General features: G+C 47.7%; 2 protein-coding genes and 1 pseudogene across 2 annotated transcripts; all 3 read left to right on the top strand.

Annotated features, from left to right (window-relative positions):
* Window positions 1-1,859: 1,859 nt before the first annotated feature.
* On the top strand, window positions 1,860-10,680 carry LOC100286122 (ubiquitin ligase protein COP1). Its single transcript, NM_001159010.2, has 13 exons — window positions 1,860-2,515; window positions 3,162-3,239; window positions 6,316-6,471; window positions 6,664-7,023; window positions 7,234-7,388; window positions 7,481-7,546; window positions 8,073-8,151; window positions 8,235-8,390; window positions 8,482-8,580; window positions 8,864-8,968; window positions 9,068-9,247; window positions 9,923-10,033; window positions 10,142-10,680. The coding sequence occupies exons 1-13, from the start codon at window positions 2,150-2,152 to the stop codon at window positions 10,310-10,312; spliced, it is 2,082 nt and encodes a 693-aa protein (NP_001152482.2). The 5' UTR covers window positions 1,860-2,149; the 3' UTR covers window positions 10,313-10,680.
* LOC109940008 (uncharacterized) lies at window positions 3,248-5,770 on the top strand (annotated as a pseudogene).
* A 5,337-nt stretch (window positions 10,681-16,017) lies between the features above and the next one.
* Window positions 16,018-19,456, top strand: NAR (Nitrate reductase [NAD(P)H]). The gene is made up of 4 exons (NM_001175872.2): window positions 16,018-17,055; window positions 17,143-17,283; window positions 17,527-17,759; window positions 17,870-19,456. The coding sequence occupies exons 1-4, from the start codon at window positions 16,092-16,094 to the stop codon at window positions 19,202-19,204; spliced, it is 2,673 nt and encodes an 890-aa protein (NP_001169343.2). The 5' UTR covers window positions 16,018-16,091; the 3' UTR covers window positions 19,205-19,456.
* Window positions 19,457-24,268: the final 4,812 nt, after the last annotated feature.

The raw sequence follows: 24,268 nt of genomic DNA, 5'->3' as shown, positions 1-24,268 counted from the left end.
CACCAAATAAGTATCACTGTGTTCATTATTAATTACATTTTTATACTATAACTATTTGATGGCATAGATCTTTGTAATTCTCTCTATAATTTTAGTCAGACTTGAGATGCTTTAACCCTCTAAAAATGTTAAAATTAACTTATAATTTAGAATGGAGGGAGTATGTACTATGTTATTCGGAAAAGCAAATCCACGACCAACCGATGTGTCTTGTGACGTAACTCAATTTCTTTCACACCCCACTGTCTCAGTGGATGAGTGGTTTCTGAATCCTTCTCTTAGAGTCTTATCTCTTCCCTCTGTTCCTCTTCTGCTCTTCCATTTTTTCAGATTGCTCATATCAATCTTGAGTATCTATTGTGCTCCCCTGCTCCTGGAGGTTAAAATTCAGTCATGCTATTCACAGAGACCAGTAACTGGATCCAAATGTTTCGTTTGTAGTGTGTGTTTCCAGGTTGTGTTGATACCATTTTATAAGTATCACTATGTTACTTTGAGAATTTGTTCATCTGTTAGTCCTAGTGGTAGTGGAGTCATTCACTTAACATGTCGATAAATTATGGACTCTTGTGTACATCAGGCATGTTGATTAGCTATAAAGTTGTACATGCTTGGAAAATGGTACTCCGTAGTTGCGACAGGTTTGGCTCTAATAAACTAGTGACTGCAGGATTTTTTTTATGAATCTGATGGAGCTGTGGCCTCTATAGCAAATTAAAAATTGGAGACGCCCCGACAAGGTGGTTCAAGAAACGAAAAACGAAAAAAAAATAAACTCAAGAGTAACGGTTACAAGTTACAACAGGCTCTGGATTCATAAAGTGAGGATAATTATGTTCATGGAGAAGCCTTGGTGTAGTTGAGCCTTCAAATCTTCAGCAACTTCAGGGAAACTACCCTGGCTTGGAATGTGTAGATATAATGAAGCTCCAACAAGAGGTGGCAAAGGGACATCTAAGAAACAGGTGCTCAGCAGTTTCTGCTATTGTTTGCTGGCAGAGAACACAATCAAAAGAGTCAAGAACCATGTTTCTTCGAATATTTCTTGCGATGGGTCTATCTTTGCTGAGCAACCAGAAGAGACTTCGTGCCTGTGTTGGCAGGAGGACTTCCAAATCCACTTGAAGGCATCATGAACTTGGTGGTGGCTCCCAAATCCCAATTAGCTTCTTGTATATATTGGCAACGGACAATATCTGAGCTCCCAATAGTGATCCAAATATTTGTATCGGTGTATTTGTCCATACGCACTATCTGCTCGTCACAGCCTAAGTGTTGGTGCTCGGTTGCACGGCATGATTATCGTTAGCATTTCATTAGTATAAAGATGGGTGAAATCCATTAGGTCTCGTTTGTTTCCTTTCATTTTGAAGAATTGTAATCTTAATATTGGAATAGACTATTTTTTAAAAATATGACATTCCATCAATTTCTAAAATTATCATATAAGCCTATCTCAAATTCATGGGTGAGAGATAGAAATTGATTCTATAAATTTAGAAACTACTTTTTTGATGTACAACTTATAGCACACTTTTCTACTTGCTTCGTTATAACATGAATATAGCATATAACTACCTCTCATATGATTTAAGATAATATACAAATATATTACATATATAAATATATGAATTTAATTAATTTTATCTAAATTATAATTATTAAAATGGAATTCAATTCCAATGAAACAAACGGGCTTGTAGAGACCCGCTTCAACTAAGATAACTCACACGGTGACCCAGCATTTCGTTCTCTGTTTGTTGGATGCACTGATGCATCAGTTTAAGTGGTGGTGGTGGATCACGCGCCTCGCCTGATCAACTGAGCCTTATTTGCACAGAGATTTCACAGGCTCTCCCATCGTCGGTTGGTGCGCGCGGCGCGTCTGGCGTGCAGCGGCGGCACGACACGCAACTAGCGCGAGGAGGGCGCGGCAGCAGCCGCTCCAGTCGACTTCTCCGACGTGGTCTCCTCCCACCCATACACCCATCCCTTCCCCTCCCACACAGGCACACACACACCCACAGCACCCAATTCCCTCGCGCTCCCCCTCTCCCGCATCACACATCCCACCGCCGCCGCCACCACCACCACCCGCCCTATACCCGTATATAATTACTCGTACCCGGACGCCACCGCCGCCTGCGCCATGGGCGACTCCTCGGTGGCCGGCGCGCTCGTGCCGTCCGTGCCCAAGCCGGAGCCCGCGCCGTCCGGTGACACCTCCGCGGCGGCCGCGGCGACTACAGCGGCGCTGGCGATGCCGGAGGAGGCGGGTATGCGCGCGGCGTCGGCGTCGCCTCAGGGGCCTGCGGAGGAGGGGGAGGGCCCCGCCGATAGGGACCTCCTCTGCCCGATCTGCATGGCCGTCATCAAGGACGCCTTCCTCACCGCATGCGGCCACAGCTTCTGCTACATGTGCATCGTCACGCACCTCAGCAACAAGAGCGACTGCCCCTGCTGCGGGCATTACCTTACCAAGGCCCAGCTCTACCCCAACTTTCTCCTTGACAAGGTTAGCTGCCTGTTCTAGTTGCCTCGGTTACTTTTATAGAATTCGTGTCATGTGCTGCAACTGCAAACTGCAAACTGACATTTGCTGAATGCAATTTATGTATCGCCCGCTGTGGCCGTGGTGTGGCAAAAACAGTAGGTGTTGCATGCAATTCCGAATTCTACTGTTTCGCAATGAAATTCCATTCGATGGGTCAACACTTGCACTGCCACATTACTCTGATCTCGATGTGGTTTGTATGGGATGCTGCTGCCATTGGGCTCGTCGATTCTCGGTTTACCCCTTATTTACACCGCAGTATTAGAAGTTTGGGGTAGCTTCTGTAGTACATGTTCCTCAGTGTCCGTGTTGACCAGTTGATTTCCTCATACATTTCAGTATATTGTTACTGATAGACTTTTCAGAATTGCTTCCACAACTTCTAGTGCTCCATGTCTGTTAGGTAGTATGCAATTACTATGCCATTCATCGCTATGTGTTCATAAATCTATGTTACTGGTATGCACTTATGCTATTGACTTTTAGCATTACTATACTCAGGCCCTTACTGGTATAAACATTTCTGTCTGTCTATTTTTTATTTAGAACCGATTGCACATATGACTTGCTAAATTTCTTACATTGCATCCTTGTCCTGTATATATAGGTTCTGAAGAAAATATCAGCCCAACAAATAGCAAAAACAGCATCGCCGATCGATCAATTTCGATGTGCATTGCAACAGGTCAGTGATTCCATGTGTTACTTTGCTAGTTGCTACTATTTTCAATGATAAAACAAACTCCACTCCTGCATTCACCACTTAACAGGCACATTTTAAGTCTCTGCATCGATCATTTTCCTTGCATCCGCTTTTGTGTAGCGACTACATTTGTATATGGCAGCCCAGCAGCTCTAATAAAATCAGCTAGTTTGTTTGGATGGATAAACATATCAGTTTGTTAGTCTGAGATGGAGTTTAGATGGATAAGTATTGGTTTGTTAGATAAGGTTTGTCGGCTGAGATAGAGTTTAGATGGATAAACATTGGTTTGTTAGATCTTAGATAAGGTTGGTTAGCTAAGGCTGCTATCTTAGATGGATAAACACTGTTCATCCACGTGAACAGTACCACGTTCCCCCAGCCAGCAGCCTTAACCCTAGGACGATAACGCCCAAGAGTTGGGATCCTGGTTCTCGACCTCTCACCCACCACTTGTACTACCTCTGTAACCCTAGTTCCAACAATCTGGTATCGGAGATGTCAGGTTCCGACGACGTGCCGCCGAAGTCAGCACCACCCACCAACTCCACCGTTGCAACAACTATTGATGCGAGGGCTGCTGCCACCAGCTCAATTTTCTAGGCGGACTTCATGGCTTTTCAGCAGTTGATGGTGTAGCAGTTTGCCGCCCTCATCGCCTCCATCAACGGCATGTCTAGTAGGACACCGCCACCACCGACGTCTCTAGCTTCTGCCACCACCAGTGCTGCTGCTTTCCCCTATGGCATGTTGAGCTATGGTGGCATACCCCCCCTTCCCACCATCGCCGCGCCATCCACCACCACCACCATTGTTCCCTTCCCATCTGCCACGACACCCCTTCCATCACCGATCGCCGCCTTGGTGCCACTGGCGTCAACCATGCCCTGACGCTCGTACCCATCCACCACGTCGCCTTCCCACACTCCCCATCCCCGATCCCCAGCTTTCCCGAGGATGCTCTTCCTGCAGACCATCACCCTGCTATGACCTGCAAGCGCCATCACCACCACCCCACTTCCACAAATTATCCTTCTCCACGTTCGACGGGAAAGATGACCTCGTAGGCTGGTTGAACCACTGCGAGCATTTTTTTCGCGACCAGCGCACTCTCGAGACAGACAAGGTCTGGCTCGCCTCGATCCATCTCACCGGGACTGCCCAACATTGGTACTACATGCTGGAGCGTGACGAGGGCTCCATCCCATGGTAGCGCTTAAAGGATCTCTGCCTACAACGCTTTGGTCCCCCTCTGCACAGCAACTTCTTGGATGAGGCTGCGCGTCTCTAATTTCGTTCCACAGTTGAAGACTATCAAGACCATTTCTTGGCTCTCATCTGCCACGCCGATCCGCCACCAGCATCGTGCCAGCAGGCGCAACTCTTCACCTTCGGCCTACCAGGACGCCTCCGCGTCGATGTCGAGTTGTGCAGCCATGCGGACTTGCAGTAGGCCATGGTCTTCGCCCAGTCATACAAACGCCACTAGCAAGGTTCGGCCGCCCGCCCACCCGCCTCAGCCCTCTGCGCGTCTACCGGTTGCGCAATTCCCTATGCTGGCAACGTCGTCCGGGTCAACGGCGGCGGCCTCAGCCCCGACAGCACTGACGTTCAAGTGCCTCACCCTAGCAGAGATGGCGGATCGATGCCGCCAGGATCTGTGCTACAACTGCGACAAGCCGTTTGTGCGAGGCCATCACTGCCAACGTCACTTCTACCTTGAGGTGACCGCTGACGACGACGGGGTGGCTGCTGCGGAAGGTCCCCAACCCCCGTAATCCTGCCTTCCAGGTCGAGGACGAGCTGTTTTTGGAGGCCGGTAGAGCTGTTATGACCAGCAGCCCTAATAAAAGCAACTAGTTTGTTTGGATGGATAAATATCAATTTGTTAGTCTGATATAGAGTTTAGATGGATAAGGTTGGTCGGCTGAGATAGAGTTTAGATGTATAAACATTGGTTTGTTAGATCTTAGATAAGGTTGGTTAGCTAAGGCTGCTATCTCAGCTATATAAATGTACCCCTTCAATTAATAAAAGATCAAGCAGGAAAGTATCTTGCCCGTGCTTCCCCTACGTTTCTACTGTTCATCACGGGCATTGTTCATCCCCATTACTGTCATCTGCGTGAACAGCCACGTTTCCCCCAACCAGCAGCGCTAACCCTAGGACGATGGCGCCCAAGCGCCGGGTATTGGTCCTCGACCTTCCACCCACCACCTGTACTACTTCCGTAACCCTACTTCTAACAATATGAGTAGCCACTGACGTTTTGTAAAGAGTATAGAACTTAAGTACATACCTCTTAAGTGTTTTTATGAATCAAAACTTCAGTAATGGAAACATCTTGGGATTTTATTACTTTATTTACATCATTTTCATGCAACTAATCTAAATATTCATAAAGATATTAGTCAAAAGTCAATTTGTTTCACTGCAAGTTTCCTAAGGTAATACTACCTCCGTTCACAAATATATGACACCATTGACTTTTTTCGAAAATTTTGACCGCTCGTCTTATTTAAAATATTTATTCAAAAATGTAAAATTTTAAGTTAAGCACAAACTACCTTAAGTGATAAAACAAATCACAAAAAATAAAAAATAACTCATTATTTTTTTTGAATAAGACGAGTGGTCAATTTTTTTTGTAAAAAGTCAACGGTGTCATATATTTATGAACGGAGGGAGTACTTTTCTGAGGCTAAAAAATGTTGTTTCAAGTGGAAGTTTTTAGACTAATTATTTGGGAATACATGGCTATGTTGCCCTTAGGATTGCAGCTGCTGTCTATGTTCTGTCCTCTTATGATTCACTGTTCACATGATGTACCATGCATTATATGATTGCCTCAGACAGCATCATTGCATATGTGAATCTAGTAGTAATATAATCGCAAGTTTGTAACCTGTAAATTTTGGTATTTCATTTAAGGGTTATTGTTATCTGTGTTTACTTGCTCACTATTAGTTGTATAGCTTCATATATCCTTGACATAGCTGTTGTAATTTGTGACCCCGTGAAAAAGCTACTGACAATTTATCATTTATTCTTGAGATAGGGAAATGAAATGGGGGTTAAAGAGTTGGATAGCCTTATGACTTTGATTGCTGAGAAGAAGCGGCAAATGGAACAACAAGAATCAGAGACAAATATGCAAATATTGCTAGTCTTCTTACACTGCCTTAGAAAGCAAAAGCTAGAAGAGTTGAATGAGGTTTGTCCTTCGTATTTTTATGGTTCTGAATTTCTGGTTCTTTCACACAATTCTAACATTTTAATGTCAAGCAACCTTCATCAATCTTGCTAATTAAATTAAATGAAATGAAAGTTTTACCTATTGCATTTATGTTGCTCTTTCTTATTCTGAAGTCTATTGTTGTTAATCATATTCACATCTTCTCAACAGATTCAAACTGATCTACAATACATCAAAGAGGATATAAGTTCTGTGGAGAGACATAGGGCAGAATTATATCGCACAAAAGAAAGGTACTCCATGAAGCTGCGCATGCTTTTAGATGAGCCTACTGCGCAAAAAATGTGGCCCTCTCCTATAGACAAAGCTAGCTGTCGCTTTCTTCCCAACTCTCGGACACCACTTAGTGGATCATGTCCAGGAACTTTACAGAATAAGAAGCTTGATTTGAAAGCTCAAGTAAGCCATCAAGGATTTCAAAGGAGAGATGCTCTAACTTCTTCTGATCCTCCTAACTCCCCTATACAATCGGGTAATGTTATTGCTAGGAAGAGGCGAGTTCAAGCACAGGTGTGTTTCTCACTCCATGCATTACTACATTTCTTAAGGCACAGTTTCCTCCCACATTACACCCAAAAAGTAGGCCTCTTATGTGTTGCATACATGTTTTGAACAGTATACAGTACACACATGGCCTTTTACTTAACTTCGTGTTAGATAAAATGGCACCGATCTTATGCCATTTATTTTTTAAATCTAATTCTATGAGGAACTTTGCAGTTCAATGAGCTTCAAGAATACTACCTGCAAAGACGTCGTACTGGAGCACAGGCACGCAGACAAGAAGAAAGAGATATAGTTGCAATGAATAGAGAAGGCTATCATGCAGGTCTTCAGGATTTCCAGTCTGTGCTAACAACGTTCACTCGATACAGGTGTGTGGTTATCTCTTGTGTCGAGGTAATATGCTTTTGTCTTTGTTCCATTCTCACTAGTCTCACCTTGTTTGTTGTCATGTTTACTTCAGTCGTCTACGTGTCATTGCGGAACTAAGACATGGAGACTTGTTTCACTCTGCCAATATTGTATCCAGGTGTGTAGTTTGCGAGTTTCTTATCTGTGGTTTCAGAATGTAACTAGCAGCAGAACCAGTGCAGTTACATGGATTGATATATTTATGTTTTGGTCATCTGATTTTAAATATTTATGCCTACACTATAAATTGTAAATCATTATCGAGCCTTTTTGCAGTTCTCCAAGAGTTACTACCGATTATAATTCTGGAGGTACCAAAATCAAGGGCTGTAAATGTTTATAATTCGTTCACCTTTTAATCTGGGCCTACCTTCCAAAATAAGAAGTTAAATCTTCACATCATTACTCTGGTTAACGTGGGAGAATCAGCTCCATTAAAGCAAACATGGAAGCTGCCTTTTGGTGTAATGTAAACATTAAGTTTTATTATACAATATATGAAGTAGACTTTCCTGCTCTCCTATGGGAGGATGCATGATTCAGCACATTTATTTCCAGTTCTGTGTGCTAGCCAATCAACTACTTCACCTTTGTTTTATTGCAAATATTTGGTATGGGCATTTGATGTTTTTGTTATATTGCAGTATTGAATTTGATCGTGATGATGAACTATTTGCTACCGCTGGAGTCTCGAAACGTATTAAAGTCTTCGAATTTTCCACTGTAAGTTTGCTTTTGTCAGGACATGTCCATTTCATAGTTCATTGTAATTGAGAATAGTAAGGTTGATTTGCATCATTACTTAGGTTGTTAATGAACCATCAGATGTGCATTGCCCAGTTGTTGAAATGGCTACCAGATCTAAACTTAGCTGCCTAAGCTGGAACAAGTACTCAAAAAATATTATTGCAAGCAGTGACTATGAGGGTATAGTAACTGTGTGGGATGTTCAGACCCGTCAGGTATCCACTCTCTATTCGACAGTTCATTCTGCAATGGCTGTATTGTAATTCAAACTGAGGCATATGGTTTCTGTGTATTGTGCCATGCTAGAGTGTGATGGAATATGAAGAGCATGAGAAGAGAGCATGGAGTGTTGATTTTTCTCGCACAGACTCTTCAATGCTAGTATCTGGGAGTGATGATTGCAAGGTATTTGGAAGTTAATATTGTAAAATTACATTCTCATTCCGAAACTAAGAGAGAAAAGCTTGGTGATTTTCTCAAATGTCAAGTACCAAAATCACTTTATGTTATATTATGACCTGGGTGGGTGGAGCATTCATTTTATCAGACAACTCATTGAAGAAATGATAGTAGTTTTAGATGGTCACAATGAATATTAAGTTCATGAACACAACAACAGATTTTTGGTGTATGCATTTTCAAGTAAGGACAAAAAAGAAGAAATAATTACGGCTGTTGTTTATGGCAGGTGAAAGTGTGGTGCACAAATCAAGAAGCAAGTGTGATCAATATTGATATGAAAGCAAATATTTGCTCGGTTAAATATAATCCTGGATCAAGCTTCTACGTTGCAGTATGTTGCTTCATGTCTAGCTTATATTGAATACTTAATTTGTTTGCTTTTCCAACCGAAATGTTATTTGTTTACCTATCAAATACTACAATATTTCAGGTCGGATCTGCTGATCACCATATTCATTACTTTGATTTACGTAATCCAAGTTCGCCTGTCCATATTTTTGGGGGGCACAAGAAAGCAGTATCATATGTGAAATTCTTATCTAACAATGAGCTTGCGTCTGCATCAACAGATAGCACATTACGCTTATGGGATGTCAAGGATAACTGCCCGGTATGCTCTTTCTGTGATAGTGTGTGTATATATATATATATATATATATATATATATATATATATATATATATATATATATATATATATATATATATATATATATATATATATATATATATATATATATATATATATATATATATATATATATATATATATATATATATATATATATATATATATATATATATATATATATATATATATATATATATATATATATATATATATATATATATATATATATATATATATATATATATATATATATATATATATATATATATATATATATATATATATATATATGCCATTCTTCCTCTGGAGCTTTTGTTGCAAAGGAAAGTGGAGTTATTTTCGTTTAGAAAGTACTCCAAACTATGCAGATAAAAGTGCTTTTGTTTCTGTTATGTTCCTGTGTTTTCTCCAGAATAAGCAGTTCACTGCTGTACATAGGACTTTTTCTTTCTGTAAAATTGATAAACAACTGAATAGAATATGAACTTCAGCACTTCACATATAATTCTCTTTTATACTGCACCATTTTCTTATAGTGCAACTGGCAATGAATTATCTGATTTGGTTCAACATTACATGCCCAATTTGAAATAGTGCAGCTACGAACATAATTTTTGGATGACCATTTTGTTATAACAACATTGTGTTTTTTCAGGTACGGACATTCAGAGGACACAAAAATGAAAAGAACTTTGTTGGCTTGTCTGTGAACAATGAATATATTGCTTGTGGAAGTGAGACAAATGAGGTTTTTGTTTATCACAAGGTAATGGCAAGCTTCTGTCCTGGTCATGTTCCCATGCAGCATGCATTGTTATGATGTGTGACTCAATATAATCAATCAGATGGGTTCCTAACTCTACACTGATTGCAGGCTATCTCGAAACCGGCAGCAAGCCATAGATTTGTATCTTCTGACCTGGATGATGCCGATGATGATCCTGGTTCTTATTTCATTAGTGCTGTCTGCTGGAAGAGTGATAGCCCTACGATGTTAACTGCTAACAGTCAGGGGACCATAAAAGTTCTTGTACTTGCTCCTTGATGTTATGGAGGGCGTTCAAGAGGTTCACAGTACTGTCCAGTTGTTTCCTTTCGTGTCATTATATTCCCCCAAAATTGGGAACGGGGGCATAATTGATCTCCGGTTAGGGAATGAAGTTTTGCAGATGGTCAGCTGACGTAGGGTTTTGAGGTATCAGAATGTGCATAGTCATGTTTATGTTGTATAGGTGTAATTGTGTAAAGCAGCCAAGTTATTGGTTACAAGTGTAACACGAGAAATACACATTAATAAAAAAAAAACCTCCAGCTCGTTTGTACAGAGATTGTGCTTGAACCCAGAACCTTATGTGGTAATTGCGATTGGTAATATATCTACCTGATATGATCAAACGGATGCCGTAATCAGCAATTGTTTCTTTCAGGTGTGTTTTTTTCCTGCTGTTTATGGGGTAATTTTCAAGAATTTTTTTTAAAACTTTCTGGCGTGTTGCTTGAAGAATTATGTTGTGTATATTTAAACCAGGCGATCTTACAAAGTGGACGCACACCATATATTGCAATTCTCTACCTGTATGCAGACGTAGTATTTTATCTGTATGTGCCCAGGTTCTTTCTGCTACTAGACGCCTAGAGTGGTACAGTACTAAAGAAAACTAGGATCGTGCTCTTTTTCTTACGAAACAATAGTAGGGTCAGCGCGTATTAGCTAAAACTAGATCGGTTCCACAGAAGAAATCTAATAAAAAGGTACCAACCACTTCCTGAGATAGTTTTGCCTTTGCACCTCACGTCACAGGTCGGAGTCGGACTGGCGCATCTCAGTCACCAGCTGCACGGGGGGGACAGTGAATGCGCCGGCTGCCGCATCGCAGCTTTTGTTCGGGCTGCCGAGTCGCATTCCGTCCGGTCCGGTGAGCAAGAGGCTCGTTGGCCCTTGGAGCGCCCAACGGCCTATACGGTTTCCGCAGGCGCAGCCGATCGAGCGAGCGTCGCATTGCAGCGCGTTACCCGTGCACGCACAGCACAGATGCACTGCACGGCCTGTCGACCGCGCCTGCCCACCCATGCCGCGTCCCCGATGCGGCGGAAGGCGGGCGAGTTGCGACGGGGCCGTGCCGCTACCGCCCGCGGACGAAGGAGGCAGCGTGAGACATGCCGACGTGAGCGCCTTACGTTTGTTTATTCGTCCGCGCACCGGGATAGAGGCCACTTGTCGGGTGTCGGCTAGTCGACTTCACGGGATGTACCTCGCGATCAGAGTCGTCCATGTTATGAACTGTAAACTGCTGATCGAGTGATCCACGTTCAAATCCAAGGTACGCATGGCCTTAGCCCTTAGGGCATATACAACCTGAGCGGTTGAGCCTCCTGATCAGTTTTCAATACACAAGAGACACCTAAAAAACTGCATCATACAATAAGATGTTTTTAAATCTGTCACATCATAAATACTATCAAGAGACATATGTATGAAGAGTCGTGTAGAGAAGTTCTTTATAAAGAGTCTATCTCTTTTATTTTTTACATTTAACCCCCTAAAGACCCTTCAAGAGATAGGGGGATTAACAGGGAGTATGGAAGACTTTGATCATAAATCATCAAGGAGTATTCCAACACTTGCTTTACTATGCACATTTCCGTTTTTGAGCGACTTACTCTAAACATTTCTTTTTAGAAAACTGACATGTTAGCATAGAGTTGAAACTATGATGCTAAGTTCTTTATCATATATATATTATTAGGCACTTTCGTGTGACTTATAATTGTGGTTTAATCTACGTAAGAATTTTTAGAGAAGACATACCCTTCTCTTATACATCTTGTGCAGCCAGTTTTGTATTCTTCCATCTCCCTCCACGAAAGCTGGCATTGCCGTATCAATGATTCAAAACACCGAAGATTCCGCTTGAAAAAATATCTAAACCAGCCGCTTGTGGGATGCTTTCCTGGCCTCAAGAGTACGTAGTAGGCCCAAAAAGAACATGAATACTACTCACTAATGGGTGCGCTTTATATCAGTGGCGGAGCTACATAGGGACCATTGGGTTCAGTTGACACCAATGATTTTTATCAAACCAAGGATTAATGTATATAGTTTATTGCTTGAACCCAATAAAAATTTAGTCCCGAACCCATTAACTGACTTGTGGTCAGTCCTGTTCGTGCAACATGGCTGGCTGCAAAGGATAGACCACCACCATTTAGTTTGGTGTGGTATAGTCATTATGATTTATAGTTATACATATATTCCTAAGTGAACCCATTGGCAAAATTTTCTAGCTCCGCCTCTGCTTTATATCACTTTTTTATGTTCTCTTCTCTCAGTCTCAGGGGCGCAAACAGAAAGAGAGCGCCTGTTAGTGGTTCCAAAAGGGCGAGCGAGTTCGATACGGCGTTTCATTCCGGAAGCAGCAGCAGCAGCAGTAGGTTGATACGGCGCTTTCGCTGTAGTGCAGCTCCATCTCGATTCGTCTGGACGTGAACGTTTTCGTCGTCTTTTATTTTTTTTTTATTTTAAAAAGGGGGTTCTTTTGGGGTGCTGAAAAGCGAGAATATTCTAGGGTTCTGTTGCCGTACTCCGAGAGAAAAAACAAGGTGAGCCGTCGATTGTTGGCGTGCACTGGTTCTGTTCTTGTGCGACGAACCGGTCTCTCTGGTTGGATGCGGCAGTGGTTTCGATAGATACGTCCGTCTTGCACAGCTGCATGTACGTACGTACGTCACAGCGTTTTGTTTGTTTTATTAACCATGCACTGGTTCGCTCGCAAGTCGATCTGATGGGGGGATCGATCTTTGGCTTATTCTGGGATTCAAGTGGAATCACTTGCACAAAGCTGTGTGCATGCGATGGGAAAAAAATTTGTTGCAGCCCGGCTGCAAACCAGGCTGTTTGCAGCCCCTCACAAAAATGAAGATAGGTCCCACCCGCAGGTAAATAATACAACTAAAACGTTATCTAGTGGACCTGCAGGTGGGGCCTATCCACCTTTTTGTGAGGGGCTGCAAACAGCCTGGTTTGCAGCCGGGCTGCAACAAATTTTTTTTCCATGCGATGTATCCAGAGGTGGGGTGTCCAAAACAAAAGATATCCATTCATCCGACTCGAGTCCGAGGGCGCTGCAGCAGTTCTTTAACCCACATATCTCGTGATTCGTGACCCATATATAACAATAACAAGCTGCATGTTCTTGTTTGTATGCGCTCTCTCCCCCGGTGCATGCACACGGTGAGCATTACGTGGCTTTTGCACGCTTACAAAAGGATGTTTGAGGCCTAAAAATTTTGCACGAAGGAGCAAGGGGGAATCGACAGGTATCAATCAGTACGTGGGCTTTTGCAGGACCAGCTGGACGACTTGAGAGATGCAGTCCAATCTTGCTGCTCGATTTCGTATTCTTGACCATTTTCCGTGGAAGAAACGGAAATGCAGCACAGTTGCACCGCAGCGCTTTCACGTTCGCAGCTTGCAGCGCTACGGGTCACCTGCAGACGCGCAGGCATAACTCGTGATGAAGCATGGCATTATATTGCAGGGTGAAGCCTGGTCGGGTCTTGTAGACCGACCCTGATGCATGGCTCGGCCGGGCACCACGTTCCAGAGTCGTGGCGTTTGGCAGGCAGAGGCAGAGGCAGGGACCGGATGAGGTTGGTTGGCACAAAGCACCAAAAAGAGACACGGCGCGCGATCGCGATCCATCTCAAAGATGGCGCCGCACGCAGGAGCTGAGCCACTACTACTACTAGGACGCAGCGGTCCGTCCAGTCGCTAACCGGGGGAGGCTGAGCTCCAGAAAGCTCACTCACAGCACAGGCGCCGGCCCGCTATAGCCGCTGCTACGTGCTCCTGCCTCTCTGCCTGCGCGTTGGCCCTTGGAGGCGGCGGGAGGCGACCCCTGTGGCTTGTAGTGGGGAGCCGGGCGGGCCTTGAGGTCCTGAGAAGCTGCGCCACTGCACCTACTGCTGCAATCCTCGGTCTCCCGCAGGCCGCAGCTGCAGCTGCATCCTCCTGGCGTCTCACCGGTTACTTGGCCATTGGAAAACGCCATGCGCCACGCGCCTTGTTAATTGGACTAGCGATTACCGCAGGCCACACCAATCATTTAGTCTGAGACCTGTGCATTTTCCCTGTCGAAGTGGGCGGCTGGGACGGGGGAGCAGTATCTTATGGTTCGTGATTAGCTAGCTTAGCTACTCTTGCGTTGCGTTGCGTCACGGATGGTTTAACATAGTAATATTTGCCGAGTTTATTAATGTACCCAAAGATCTGCTTGTTTTATACTAGTGACCAGTGACAGATTGTGGAGTGGTCATTAATTGATCTCTGAGGTTTTCTTTTTCTTTTTGGTCTGAATTGAGAGCTGCGAATGGAGGCACTCTTGTGTTCATTAGCTATAGTTCTGACTTCGCGCTATCACTTTCTGACTTTGTTCAGAGAGGGGGAGAAAACAATGCAGGTACAACTTACAAGATACGTTCAGGACGCGGTCCCCGTATAATGAATATCAAGGGCTGATTAGTATTACACCTCCTGTCTACTAGATATTTGGGATTCAAAATGGAAGGAACCTAATAAATATATCAAGCTGCTTCGTGCATATTGAGCTTCTTTGTCCTAGTGTCTTTTAACAGATTTTATTTATAACCATGTTCTACAGCGTCAAAAAATGCAAGAAACAGCTTCAGTAAGTTCGGTGTATATGTATACAAACTACAAACCCCCTACGCTTGGTTAACCTTGTAGCTAGGACGATCAAGATACCCACCTGTGATTGGCGAAGTAGACGTGAAAAAAAAACAGAGCAACGAGAGAAAAAAAAGAAGCCAATGGTGCCCGGCAGATCTGCATAAACTAGTCGGCGAAACCGAAAGGAAGCAGGAAAGAAGCGACGGGAGCTAGCGTGTCCAGGCAAAGGCCTCCCGTCCCAAGGCGCTCATCTCAGACGCGCACGGTGTCCACTGTCCAGTCCAGGAGCTCCTCAGGATTTCACCCGGGAAAGGTCGTCTCTCAGGCAAGCGGCATTCGGGGATGGTTGCAGCTGCCGCACTCACTCTTGCCGTCCGCCTCCCCTTCCTTTGTCGTGTCACGTAAGGCCTTGTTCGTTTGCGTCGGATTGCACCCGGAATCATTCCGGCTAATCAAAGTTTATATAAATTAGAGAAACAATCCGGCCGGGAATTATTCCGACCCACTAATCCGACACAAACGAACAAGACCTAAAGGTGAAGCTGAGGTTGGTGTCAGACCAACAGCATTCCACTTCGATTTGCATTCGCATCAGAAGTAGTAGTCCTAGTGACCTTTCAGTACAACACGGCCACGGCATTCACCGGAGGGCTGCACATGTGTGGTGTGATGTGTCCAACTTCAACTCTGATGAGAAGGCCAATGCAACTAACCGGTGCCGAAACAACAGCCTTCTGAAATCCTGAACAGCCTACTTGTTTCATCAGCGAAAGAAAAAAAAAGAAAGAGATAACTCTGAATAGTCCAGCTAGCGGTATGCGATTGCGACTTGAAATTACAAATTAGTGCTTGCTATCTGCACGGGAAAACTAAAATATCGTTTTCAGCCAGTCGGCCATGCAAGTGAAGCCGTTTGTATAGGATGGAAAAGAAACACCAGTGGAGCGCACCATGTTTCTTGTTTCCAGCCACGAGAAGAGAACCACCGCGCGCGAGCTCTGTCGTCCGTCCCTATATAAACGCCGCACCACCACCTCCCCAGCTTCCAAGACCAGATGCCACTCTGAGCTTCCGATTAACCTCCAGCTCTGGTCATCACAATTAAAACAAACCGTTCCCGCAGCTCGTGCCGACAATGGCGGCCTCCGTTGAGCGGCACCTGGCCCCCCACCCGTGGCCGGCCAATGCGCCTCCCAAGAGCTTCGACATGTTCCGCTCCGGCGGCCCAGGAGGCAAGCGCCGCACCGGCCCCGACTCCGACTCCGAGGACGAGGACAGCATTCCCCCGGACTGGCGGTCGCTGTACAGCCCGCGCCTGGAGGTGGAGCCGCCCGCCCACGACCCACGCGACGAGGCCACCTCCGACGCGTGGGTGCGGCGCCACCCGGCGCTCGTCCGGCTCACGGGCAAGCACCCCTTCAACTCGGAGCCGCCGGTGCCGCGGCTGATGGCGCACGGCTTCATCACCCCGGCGCCGCTCCACTACGTGCGCAACCACGGGGCGGTCCCCCGGGCGGACTGGTCCACCTGGACAGTGGAGGTGGCGGGGCTCGTGAGGCGGCCCGCCAGGCTCACCATGGAGCAGCTGGTGACGGAGTTCGAGGCCGTGGAGCTCCCCGTCACGCTGGTGTGCGCGGGCAACCGGCGCAAGGAGCAGAACATGGTGCGCCAGACCGTCGGCTTCAACTGGGGCCCCGGCGCCATCTCCACGTCCGTGTGGCGCGGCGCGCGCCTCCGCGACGTGCTGCGCCGCTGCGGCGTCATGGGCGCCGCGGACGGCGCCGCCAACGTCTGCTTCGAGGGCGCCGAGGACCTCCCCGGCGGCGGCGGCGGCGGCAAGTACGGCACCAGCCTGCGCCGCGGGGTGGCCATGGACCCCGCGCGCGACGTCATCCTCGCCTACATGCAGAACGGGGAGCCGCTCGCGCCCGACCACGGCTTCCCGGTGCGCGTCATCGTGCCCGGGTTCATCGGCGGCCGCATGGTCAAGTGGCTCAAGCGGATCATCGTCGCGTCCAGCGAGTCCGAGAGCTACTACCACTACCGCGACAACCGGGTGCTGCCGTCCCACGTCGACGCCGACCTCGCCAATGCCGAAGGTTTGTACATCGGTCTAGTTTTGTTTCCTCTGCTCGCCAACGTGTGCGAGGGCGACGACGCTAATAAATGTTCTCTCTGTTGTACAGCGTGGTGGTACAAGCCGGAGTGCATGATAAACGAGCTGAACATCAACTCGGTGATCACCACACCAGGACACGACGAGGTGCTGCCCATCAACGCCCTCACGACGCAGCGGCCGTATACGATCAAAGGATACGCATACTCCGGTGAGTGAGTCCAACAACGCAGCATTTCATCATCCCATCTTGCATTGCATCACCCACGCCCCCTGGATCTGAGTCGGAGTCAAGGAAGAGCGATCCGAATTTTGTTTGAGCTCGGGCTTTCTCCATGTTAAAGCCCAGTAAAGAAACAACGTTTGAGGCTTCTATTGGGCTTTCCAAGCCTATTTTCCTAGTTTCCTTGTGGGCTAAAACCGAAACTCACGGTGGTGGTGCCTCTGTTGCCAGGTGGCGGCCGGAAAGTAACCCGGGTGGAGGTGACGCTGGACGGCGGCGAGACGTGGCATGTGTGCTCGCTCGACCACCCGGAGCGTCCAACCAAGTACGGCAAGTACTGGTGCTGGTGCTTCTGGTCCGTCGACGTCGAGGTGCTCGACGTGCTCGGGGCCAAGGAAATCGCCGTCCGCGCCTGGGACGAGGCCATGAACACCCAGCCGGAGAAGCTTGTCTGGAACCTCATGGTGAGTTGCCGCTCCATCGTGTTTCCCTTCCCGTGGAACCATGCATGTCCTCCTCTCCACGACTGTGTTAGCTTAAATACACGCACGTGCGTCTGTTCCTCTACGCGCAGGGCATGATGAACAACTGCTGGTTCCGGGTGAAGATCAACGCGTGCCGGCCGCACAAGGGCGAGATCGGCATGGTGTTCGAGCACCCGGCGCAGCCGGGCAACCAGCCGGGCGGCTGGATGGCGCGGCAGAAGCACCTCGAGACATCGGAGAGCGCGCAGAGCACGCTGAAGAAGAGCACGTCCACGCCCTTCATGAACACGGCCACCGCGCAGTACACCATGTCCGAGGTGCGCCGCCACACGTCCCCGGACTCCGCCTGGATCATCGTGCACGGCCACATCTACGATTGCACGGGCTTCCTCAAGGACCACCCGGGCGGTGCCGACAGCATCCTCATCAACGCCGGCACCGACTGCACCGAGGAGTTCGACGCCATCCACTCCGACAAGGCCCGCGGCCTCCTCGAGATGTACCGCGTGGGCGAGCTCGTTGTCACCGGCAGCGACTACTCCCCGCAGAACAGCCACGCCGACCTCAAGGCCATCGTCGAGGCCCCCGCTGCAGCCGCGCCGTTATCGGTGACGTCGACCGTCGCGCTCTCCAATCCGCGAGAGAAGGTCAGGTGCCGGCTCGTCGATAAGAAGAGCCTGTCCTACAACGTGCGCCTCTTCCGGTTCGCGCTGCCATCGCCGGACCAGAAGCTCGGCCTTCCCGTCGGCAGGCACGTGTACGTGTGCGCGTCGATAGGCGGCAAGCTCTGCATGCGCGCGTACACGCCCACGAGCCCCGTCGACGAGGTCGGCCACGTCGATCTCCTCATCAAGATATACTTCAAGGACGAGGACCCCAAGTACCCCAACGGCGGGCTCATGTCGCAGTACCTGGACTCCCTGCCGCTGGGCGCGACTATTGACATCAAGGGTCCCATAGGGCACATCGAGTACGCCGGCCGCGGCGGCTTCGTGGTGAACGGCGAGCGCCGGCTCGCGCGCAGGCTCGCCATGATCGCCGGCGGGACGGGCATCACGCCGGTGTACCAGGTGATCCAGGCCGTGCTGAGGGACCAGCCCGACGACGACACGGAGATGCACCTCGTGTACGCGAACCGAACGGAGGACGACATGCTCCTGCGGGAGGAGATCGACCGCTTGGCTGCCGCGCACCCGGCGCGCCTCAAGGTGTGGTACGTGGTCAGCAAGGTGGCGCGACCGGAGGACGGGTGGGAGTACGGCGTGGGGAGAGTGGACGAGCATGTCATGAGGGAGCACCTGCCTCTGGGAGACAGCGAGACCATTGCGCTCGTGTGCGGGCCGCCGGCGATGATCGAGTGCACAGTGCGCCCGGGCCTGGAGAAGATGGGGTACGACCTCGACAAGGCTTGTCTCGTGTTCTGAGCTCTGAATAGCGGCTAACGGATGTCGTCAAGGTGCAACTGTACATAGAAATTCTGTGGTGCCTTGAATCTTGAACCCTAGTAACGCGTCGATCTAGCTAGAACTCTACCGAGTTCTCTTGTAATACTAGCGATTTAAACTGGCCATGGAAGTTCATACTAGCTGGTGCCATGGCCGTCTTGTCAAGATGAGATGTATTGGTCCTACTATATACAGCGCAATAAAAACCCCAAGGCCATTGCAATTGCTTGGTGAGATTCACTCTCTACTATACAGGCTCACCAACATGGAAACATGGACGTCGTCACGGCGGTGTCCACAGCCATCACTGGGATGTGGCTGTGCTGTTCCACCAAGTCAGTGACAGTGGGGACGCCTGCACCGCCTCTTTGTGACTGATGTGTGGCATGACGACGATGCCTTCTCGCAGACCGCTTCCCTGTCCCTGCACTCCTGAGCAGAGTTCACCGTCTCGTTGTCTCCTCATTTTCCGCTACCTCTCGAAACTGGGGAACCGAGCGGTTTTCATCGTTTTCTCGAAAATTCCAAACGGTTTATAAATTCAAATTGGAGTCACATTTCGAGTGTTTTATTGCCAAATTTTGAGCGGTTTTCGCCAAATTTCGAGCAGTTTTTTTTTGCCAAAAACATGAAATTTTGAATAACATTTTCCGGTTCATGGAATCCTTTAGTTTATATCTCTACTACTACTTAAGTGACTAATGTAGGCGTCCACACCCCCGGATGGTGCACTGTTCTGCCGTATCCCGCCCGCACGCCGCGCTCCGCGATCCTCCCCAAGCGCGCAGATCCCGTCTCCGCGCCGCCATCAAGGGTCGCGTTGCCGCCCCTCCCCGCCCCGCACATTGCCAGCCGCGACAGACGCCGCACGGTTGGCTCCGCCCATCCACGCCCGTAATCCGTGCCTCCGCTGCCGCAGAACACTAATATGGATCAATCCGTGCCTGATCCCCTTCCTCCGCACAGCGCAGCGTCGTTCTGATTTCCGCAATCCGTGCCTCAACCCCCTTCCTTCGCGCAGCGCCCTTCTCTCCCTCCACGCTTCCAGAAATCCCCTTCCTCCGCGCAGCGCCGCATTCCAGAATCCGCCCCAAAAATCACTACTCGCTCTGCGGCGATGGAAGGGAATCAATTCGGTGATGGAAGGAGGCACATATTGTGGATTACATGGCCATCGTTTCTCAATTCGGTGATGGAAGGAAGCACGTGGAGTCCGTGGCCGAGGAGATGGAGCAGCGCCGCCGCGAGCTGCGCCTCTTCGCCAACACCGGCGTTGACGCGGCCACGGGCACGCCGCGCTGGGTGTCGGCGCCCTTCACCCACCCGGCCACGCTGGATACCGTGGCCATGGACCCGGACCTCAAGGTCTGCGACCGCGCCGACCTCGAGAGCTTCCTCAAGGGCCGTGCCTACTACCATCGCCTCAGCCGCGTCTGGCGCCACAACTACCTCCTCTACGGCCCGACGGGCATAGGCAAGTCCACGTTCGCGGTGGCCATGGCCAGGTTCCTGGGCTACGACATCTACAACGTCTACCTATCTCGTGCTGATGCCGCCGGCGACGACCCCCGCGCGCTGCTCCTGCACACCACCCCGCGCTCGCTTGTCCTCGTCGAGGACCTGGACCGGTACCTTCAGGGCGGCAGCGGAGACGCGAAGGCGCGCGTGGCCAGGGTGCTGAGCTTCATGGACGGCGTCACGTCGTGCTGCGGCGAGGAGCGTGTCATGGTGTTCACCATGCGTGGGGCAAGGACACCGCGGTGGTGCGCCCGAGCCGTCTGGACGTGCACATCCAGTTCACGCTCAGCGACTTCGAATATGAGAAAGGTTTTTTTGACTAGGTGTGCATTTGGTTCTTTCTCGTCCTTCCAAATTGTATTTAAAATTTTAGAATATGAGAAAGGTTTTTTGACACTCACTATTTCGATCGAAGATACTTTTGACTAGGTGTCCAGGACGACTGGGTTCGCTATGCTAAGATGACTGAAGAAATTGGAGAGCAACTGCATATTGTCGGTGATGACCTTGTCACTAATCCCACTGTTAGTACCTTGTTTTCTTTCCTTCTAAAATAGAAGTTAAAATTCCAGTTTGGTTGTTGCAATACCCTTATGTCAGCTGCTTTTAATATAGTAGAGATATGTTCTGGTGTTTGCTAATCAGCAGATGCCATGCTATGAGTTCTGTCGTGAATAACTCTCTGGGAGCAATGGCTTGGTTTTGTGGTGGGCGGTTGGACAAAATCTTTAGAATTAATAAGACTTCGTAGGTTGAATTAGACCTTGCAAAATTATGATTTTGTCTTAGTGGTGTCACCAAGCATTTGCCAGTGAACAAAAAATTATGACTTTGTCTTATTATATCGACACCATGCATATTCCAATCTTCTGTCATGCCTCACCACTTTGGAGTCGCTATCCAGTCTGGTATGGCCCTTCTAGAACCTGTGCTTAATGATGTACAAAAAAGGTTGGCCAACATGTGGGCGTCACTACTGTTATTACGTGGCTAGGTCCGCTCTCTCTCCGTATAATGGTTGTCATGAATGAAATTGGAAGACAGGTTCTACCTTCTACCGCTCTTGCTAGATGGCCCATTGTATTATAATTTGATTTATATCAGTTTAGTTCATTTATGAGATATTATGACTTGTTCGCACTGCATTTTTACAGTTTCTCATGCAGTGAAAAAGCTATAGTTGCACCACGAGTGTAAGTAAAATGAATTATCCTCCATAATGGATCATGCAGACAAATAGGAAATTGTACCATTAATACAAAACATGAACTATCACCCAAACAAACCCTATCTACAAGGCTAATAATATCTAACACTCTTGTGACATTGCTTATTGTGTGTAATCTTGTGTGAAGTTAGTTTGTCAGACAATGACTGGTTGGTTCGAGCTCTTCGCCATCGGCTGCCTCCGAGCTGTGGCTTCTTCTTGCTGGGAAAAATGCCTCTCCGGCATCGACCGCCTCTGAGGTGCGGCTTCTTCCTGGCAAGAAAAATGCCTCCCAATCCCTCGTGGCTTACTTACTCATATCTTGCTAATGTGTTCCATTGTGCTGGTAATGAGCAATTCTCAAGGGGATTTCGAATGGACTCTCGTATGGGCAGGGGCTAAAGGAGATGGACAAACTGGTGCGAGTCTCGCCTTTGTTGTTCATGTTCTTGGGGATCACTGTTGGGTATGCAAACAACCAGCTGTTAAGAACTCATTTAGCATCTTATAATATACTTATAAGGTTGTGATATATTGTTAATTGCATCCAGATTCGAACCTTGTGATCTCAATTAGCTATATGTTATGCAGTATGGCACAGTTCTTGTTGTCCATGCAACTGGGGGCCTTAGAGTAAGGCAGCCATCCTATAATATATATGCCTTGTTATGTCAGTACCAAGGTAGAATGTTTTTTCACCTATTTTGTTTTTTGAACAGGATAACATGGAGAACTTCAACCCTTTCGGTGAGAATGGAGAGCAGGGTACGGGGTAAGTACAACTTCATTTAAGCATTTGCAGTTCTCTCCCTATCCCAGTTTTTTAGTTTTTCAGCTGGATTCTGGAATAGATTGAATACTTACAATGATTGCAGTACTTTGCACCATTCATCAGTGAACTCCTGACCAAGTTTTACTGCATACATATTTTGTAGGTGGGCATTCACACCCCTAACCACATAAAACATGTTGTGGGTAAGTTTCCATCAAATTTGGATTTCTACTAAAAAATAATATAAAACTCCCTTATAATTTATGGACGAAACATTGTGAACTCACTTTGTGATGACAAACTGTCTAGCCAATTCTAATAACAAAGCGTGCAATTGGTTTTATGGGAAAAATGAGTTTTACTATGATATTATGTTGGTATTTTGGAATTTTATTAAAAAAAATAATATAAAAAACATGTAGAATTCTAATAACTGCAAACATATAGAATGTTTTTTCACCTATTATGTTGGTTATAAAATGAATTTGAAGCGCGCAGAGGATGGGAGGGAGACTGGCCGCCGGCCGGTTAGTTGACGATGATGGCGCCGCGCCCGCTGGGGACCTCATGGTCATATGGGATCTGATGGAGTGATGGGGAATCCACTCCTTACCCGATATGAAGGCATCTGTCGTGTATTTGGCTACCTGGGCGGGGTCGTGGAGAACATGGACGCCCCCCCAGTCGACGCGGTGGGTGGTGTCGGCGCCGGGCCCTGTGTTGGCAAACTCCATGTATCTCACGCTCTTCGTGGTATTATTGATGACGTGTGCCCTGTCCCACGCCACCCAGCCGGCGGCGCTCACGACGTCGCTGAGTTGGCACTCTATGAAAATGACGTGGGAGTACTTCCTGCACCGGCCATGGATTCGGGTCAGCTTCGACGCTGCACCGGTGGAAGACGAAGCCGGAGTTCTCGTACATATTGTTGTCGCAGCCCTGCGCCGTCACCACGTTGTGCTAGCAGGGGATGGGCCGCCGCACCCGGATGCGGCAACGCTGGAAGACCGCCTTCGCGTTTCCGAATATAAAATCCACGGTCCCGTATATGTCCGTCTCTAGGTACACCTGGACTCCATTTTCGGCGTACAGGCTATCTTCGAAGCCTTCGATAGCGCAGCCAAATACGACGGTCCGGTTGGAGTTTGACCTCAAAGCCACCGCCTGCCTTCCTTTCGGCCCGGCCTCGTTACGGATCGTCAGATTCTGGGGCAAAAAGCCGTCGGCTACAACATCTGCATGCATGCATAATAAAATAAAATGTTAATGTTAGTTACTATCGCATATATGCATGCCTGTGTGTGATGCATATGACAGATCTAGTTAGCTAGCAAATCATCGGATCGGAAGACGACGACGCCGATCGTCGATCGGAGCACTTACTCACGGTGGCCGTCATCACCATCGCCGTCCCCGTTGGGTTGCTTAGGTTGCCAGAAATTACTGTGTTGCCTCTGCCCTCGCCGAGCAGGACGACGTTCCGTCTCGTGATGTTCACCTGTTCTATGTACTCTCCGGTCTTGATGAGTACAACAAAACGGTGCTT

This window comes from Zea mays, chromosome 5 (assembly GCF_902167145.1).
Source record: "Zea mays cultivar B73 chromosome 5, Zm-B73-REFERENCE-NAM-5.0, whole genome shotgun sequence".
Classification (NCBI taxonomy): domain Eukaryota; kingdom Viridiplantae; phylum Streptophyta; class Magnoliopsida; order Poales; family Poaceae; genus Zea; species Zea mays.
The sequence above is the reverse complement of the archived record's forward strand: the minus strand, read 5'-3'. Positions and strand labels throughout refer to the sequence as shown.